General features: G+C 37.5%; 1 protein-coding gene across 1 annotated transcript in view; it reads right to left on the bottom strand.

Moving 5' to 3' along the window:
* Positions 1–662: 662 nt before the first annotated feature.
* The window catches only part of SLC25A17 (solute carrier family 25 member 17), a 28,463-nt gene continuing 23,125 nt past the window's right edge, over positions 663–6,000 (bottom strand). Inside the window, exons 8-9 of the mRNA XM_045554838.1 lie at positions 5,597–5,679; positions 663–1,562 (exon numbers count right to left, since the gene is read on the bottom strand). Coding sequence (XP_045410794.1) covers positions 1,415–1,562; positions 5,597–5,679 — 231 coding nt within the window. The 3' untranslated portion in view covers positions 663–1,414. The remainder of the gene's footprint in view (positions 1,563–5,596; positions 5,680–6,000) is intronic.

The following is a 6,000-nucleotide window of genomic DNA, read 5'->3' as shown; positions in this document are numbered from 1 at the left end:
ACTCTGTTGCCTGAATCACAGACTTATAAATGAAAAATCTGTCATTTTGTTATAGGGACAAAAACTAAATCATAGGAATTCAGAGTTGTTCTACTAATGTTAAGAGAATTTGCTTCTTTAGTGGCTTGAGATGTTTAAATCTACTCCTAGCTACATGATAAAAGTCCTACCATCTTAACAATATGCTATGAGGTGAAAGCAAATGATGACATAGGTAGGACTCTTAGATGTCTTCAGAGGTCATTTTAATACATTAGTCTATCATTCCTTTGAGAACTATCTTTACCTTGGTTTCTATGATCAAAACCAATCACTTTTTCTGTTGGCTCAGGGGCCTCATGGTTCCTGAACTTTAGTGTGGATATGAATCACCTGGGGATCTGGGTAAACTGTAGAATATGAATCACAAGGTTTGGGCTGCATGCAAGCAAGCTCTCAGCTGATGGCAATGCTAATGTCTGATGGACCACACTTTCAGCAAGACTCCAGGGAGTCTTTCATATTCCAAATGAAATAACCTCAATCAGATGTTTATTCTCAAAACATACATCCTATGCCAAGAGTTTATAAAGGGAGATAATATCCCAGGGTTTTATGATTTTTACCATCTGGTTGCAAACCCAATGTAGTACCTTAATAGAGAGCAACTTTTCAAGAATGTCTTTTGTGCTGACAATTTATTGGGGTTTGACTGATTGGGGCCTGTATGGATGGACATAAAACCTCAAGCCTTTTGTAATCAAAGAGTTGATTCAAAATAAATATTTTAAAAATAATGTCAAACACTAATGAATAAGTGACATTTGTAAATAGTTTATAAGAGAATCATTTGAGATTAATAATTTTCATCTCCCCACAAAATAAATAGCTCATGTACTAAAAAAGACACCTGTCCTTAAGGAGGAGAAAAAAAGCCCAACAAAAATAAAGTCATACCCATGGCACGGTCACAATATTATTTTTAGTGAGGGAAATATCAAGATTAAGACATACAAAAATATCTGAGGAGAACTGCATGTTATTAAATTTGTCCTAAAACCAGAGGAAGAGTTCAGGGAAAGAGAACAGCTGATATGTATAAGAAAAATTGAAATAGATTACACACAAGAGCAAAATAGTCCATTTCCCTTAAGAAAACCAATAAACCTCCACAAACTTTCATTTTTAGGTTTTCAATAATATTTTCTTTTTATATTAGTCCAACTACCACCCCCAAATCCAACCAGCCATTATAAAAAGTAAGGGGGCAACAGGTTCAGCTGGCTATACTTCCCATTTACTCTTCGATGCCTTTCAAACCAGTGAGGGTAAAATTTGTGGTGGAAGGAGTCAGAGTAAAAGGAAAATCGCTTCTCTTTACTCAGAAGGAAACTCCCCATCTCAGCATCCTCCATTCTTCCCACTGGAAGGCGTGTCAGTGCTTGCCTGCACTCTTCAGCCTCATAACTGTGAAGGTAGCAGCTGTCAGTTTCTCATAAACAAGGAACATGAGAGCAGCAGTGAGTACTGTCTGCAGCAGTTTGGCTTCAAGGCCTTTGTAGAGTCCCATTATTCCAAAACGCCTAAGAGAAAAGAGGTTTGAAAAAACAAAAGTTTTCTTTATAAAAGTCAATTCCTTTATCACAGAAACATGCCTGCTACCTGGATAGGTACTTTGATCAAAATAAGCAATGGAGGTTTCAGATTTCAACACAGACTTCTGTTATCAAAGAACTTACCTTTAAAGGTGTCTGGGGACTGATGAAAGTTTAGTATTCATGAGCCATCAATACTTTGTTTTTATAGTCACCACTAATTATCAGAATGTTGACAATATCCACTGATAGGATGTAGATCCTAAAATCTCCTAAAACCATCTTAATGCCAAAATCTGAGATCTAAAAACATTTAGATCTTCACGTTACTGCTGTCCCAACTCAGTTGTTTCAACTTAACAGTTCCTAAATGGCAGGAAAGCTGCCAACAGGTTTATATCATTTTAGCCTCAAGAGAACTAGAGAAAGAGACAGACATGAAAAGCTACCTGATTCTCAGACTTCCCATCCACTTGATCCTCTAACCCAGTGATTCTCAAATTTAGCATGCATCTGAATCACCTGAAGGGCTTGCTAAAACACTGATTGGGTGTTTCATGCCCACAGTTTCTAATGCACTAAGCTTGGGATGGGACTCAAGAATTTGCATTTTGTACAAGCTCCCAGGTGATACAGATGATGATGCCAGCCTGCGGACCAACCCTTAAGAACCACTGCTCTAACCTCAGAGAAGAATGCTTTGGCTGAACCAAGAATTCAGAACAAATGATCTCTCCAAAGCTAATTGTTTACAGTGAATTAATTTCATATGCTAATTCATCAGCAACTTCAGGGCTATATACAGTATGCACACTGAGATATTAAAACTAATCAAATGCTCCATTTAGAAGATATTGCTATTAATATATTTTATACATATGCTGTATGAAACCTATTATTAGGGGGAAATCATGTGATAAAGAGGAATGAAAAGACCAGTTGCAATGAATTTCTAGTTCATTGACTAACTTGAACTACGTTAACCCAAGAAACCCAAGAAATTCTACCTCAGTGCTTTTCAAGGTGAGGTCCAACCGCATCAGAAGCACCAGGGTTTGTTTAGAAATGTAGATTGCCAGGCCCCACCCCAGAAGGGAGGCATGAACCTGCATTTTAACAAGCACCTCAGGTGATTCTTAATCACACATAAGTTTGGAGAGGCCTGGTATGGTATACTACACTATCCATTATAGTATTCGCTAGCCATGTGTGCCAATTAACATTTTTAAAAAATTAAAAATTCAGTTTCTCAGTTGCACTGGGAATATTTCAAGGCTCAATAGCCACACACAACTAGTGGCAACACTACTGGACAGTACAGACATTTCCACTATTGCAGAACATTCTAATGGACAGAATGAAAGCTCTTTATTTATTCAGTCCTTCCTGAGTACTTACTGAGCATCTGACTTTGAACATCTGACTCTGCCTCTATCTGTTTGGTGTATCTGTCACTTTTTCTCTAAATCTGTTTCCTGATCTGCAAAATAATCACCCTTCTACATCTATAAGGTTGAGTGAGAACCAAATAAGATAAGAGATGTGAAAACACACTGGATTTGAAAACTATATAACCCCATAGATTTCCATTTAACACTCCCTTCTTAAACTTTCTTGTTAACGTATCTTTCTTCAATCTCCCAATGCTGGTAGAAACGGAAATTGGTATTACATTTTTGGGGCAATTTGGCAATGTCTATCAAACTTTTATATGTTCAAACTCCTTAACTAGGTAATTTCACTAGTTAAAGGAATTTTCTCTACAATTATAATCAGTCATATGTACAGAGCCAAATTTATGGGCTGTTCATCATCAATGTTTGTAAAGGCAAAGACCTGGAAACAACCTAAATATTCATCAATAAGTATTGGTAAATAAATCAGGTCATATTATGTAATAGGAAACTAGGCAGTCACTACAAAAAATAAGATTAAGTTTGTAGATATCAATGTGAAGGGATGTTTGTGATATTAAGTTTATAAAAACACAAGTTGCATATATATGTTGCTAATATATATTTTATATAATATTCTGGAAATATATATACTCAGCCATTAACAGTGACTACCTTTTGTAAAAAGAATAAGGAGAGAAGAAAACAAGGATTATGTAGGCATGTACTTACACCTTTTACTGAAGTTTAACTGACCTCAATTTGATGAGTTTTGACTTATATATTAATATATACTCATGAAACCATCAACACACTCAAGATAGTGAACATATCCACCACCCCTGAAAGTATCCTCATATCCATTATAATCATTCCCTTCCTCTGCCTATGCTGGCCCCAGGTAACCATTGACTTTGTCAGTATTGATTAGTTTGCATTTTCTAGAATTTTATAGAAGTGGAATAATATAATATGAATTCTTTTTTGTCTGATTTCTTTCACTCAGTATAATTATTCTGAGATTCTTCCATGTTGTTATATGTATCAATAATTTCTTTCTTATGTCCATGTAGTCTTCTACTGTATGGATATATCACAACTTATGTTTGGGTATCTATTCACCCAATGATGGACATTTGGGTTGTTTTCAGTTTTTAACCCTTACAAATAAAGCTGTTATTAACATTTATACACAAGTCTTTGTGTAGGCATATACTTTCATTTCTCTTGGGTAAATACCTTGAAGTGGAATGGCTTGGTCCTATAGGAGGTGTATGTTTAACTTTTTAAAGAAAATGCCAAAATGCTTTCTAGAGCATTTGTTACACTATTCTACATTCCCACCAGTAGCATAGGAAAGTTCTGCTTACTTCACACCCTTCCCAACATTTTGTATGGTGAGAATTTTTTACCTTATACCAATTCTTTATCTTTGATTTTATTTTTTTATCCCATGCGTATTCTATTTTTATAATAAATTTTTTTCAAAGTATCTTCTATCTAGAAACAATAATAAAGTTATAGCAGCTTCTGCTTCAAAGGAAGTCCTTGACTCATCTGACTTCCCTGTCAGTTTCTTTAAATGAAACAGAGAAATGACAATAGTTCTTGCCTCACAGAGCTAGTATTAGGATTGAGATTACCCACATGTAGCATGTAACTTAGTGTCTGCCATATGGCAAACCCTCAGAAATGTTAAGTTATTCTTACAATATCATCATCATCATTATTACTTTTTTTTTTTTTTTTTTTTGAGACAGAGTCTGACTCTGTCGCCCAGGCTATAGTGCCATGGCATCAGCCTAGCTCATAGCAACCTCAAACTCCTGGGCTCAAGCGATCCTCCTGCCTCAGCCTCCTGAGTAGCTGGGACTACATTACTCTTTCCACTCCGCTCTCTCTTCTCCACTAATACTACTACTACTGCTAACTCTATAAGCAGATGTTACATTCCCAAGAGAGGTCATGGGGTATGCCATTGATGAGCACCACTCAAGCAGATTAGATTACAGGAGGGTTCCCTTTCTGAAGGAGTTCTGCATATCTGTAACTAACAAAGAATAAGCACCTGAACTTTTCCATGCTTCCATAGTTTCCTAAAATGGTGTCTTTCTTTTGTTTGTTTTAAAGAGACACAGTCTTGCTCTGTCACCCAGGCTGGAATGCAGTAGTGCAACCACAACTCACTGCAACCTCAAACTCCTAGGCTCAAGCGATTCTCTCACCTCAGCCTCTGAGTAGCTGGGACTACAGGTGTGTGGGATCAGCCCTGGCTAAATTTTTTTTTTTTGGAGAGATGAGGTCTCTGATTTTTAAAATTTTTTTTTGTAGAAACAGGGTCTCTCTATGCTGCCCAGGGTGGCCTGAAATCCCTGACCTCAGGTGATCTTCCCTCAGCAGCCTCCCAAAGTGCTAGGATTACAGGGATGAGGCACCATACCCAGTGCCAAAATGCTGTCATATTATATCAAGCTCCTAAAATGAGAAATGTCTGAGCACAGCATTCAAGACAGGTTTTTGAGGCTGCCATTGCCAAGGCAGTGGTATAAGAGAAGCAAATCCAGCTGTTCCTTGGTAGAGACAGGTTTTGAAAGAGTGGACAGAAGGTGAAGCATCTATAAAGCTCACCTTACTCGTTGGTGAAGAAGATAGAGAACATTTCGAAGACTTCCCAGTGTTCTGTTTTCTGGGTTTAGTCTGTGACGTCCAAACTGAAGAAGAAGAAAAAAAAAAGTTACTGTTTATTATTACTGCCTTTTAAAATCTTAATTTCTGGCCAGGCGCGATGGCTCACGCCTGTAATCCTATTACACTGGGAGGCCGAGGCAGATGGATTAATTGAGTTCAGGAGTTCGAGACCAGCCTGAGCAAGAGCCAGACCCCTGTCTCTACTAAAAATAGAAAGAAGTTAGCTGGACAACTAAAAACATATAGAAAAAATTAGCTGGGCACGGTGGTGCATGCCTGTAGTCCCAGCTACTCGGGAGGCTGAGGCAGAAGGATTGCTTGAGCTCAGGAGTTTGAGGTTGCTG

This window comes from Lemur catta, chromosome 6 (assembly GCF_020740605.2).
Source record: "Lemur catta isolate mLemCat1 chromosome 6, mLemCat1.pri, whole genome shotgun sequence".
Taxonomy (NCBI): Eukaryota; Metazoa; Chordata; class Mammalia; order Primates; family Lemuridae; genus Lemur; species Lemur catta.
This window is presented reverse-complemented; position numbering and strand designations above follow the sequence as displayed.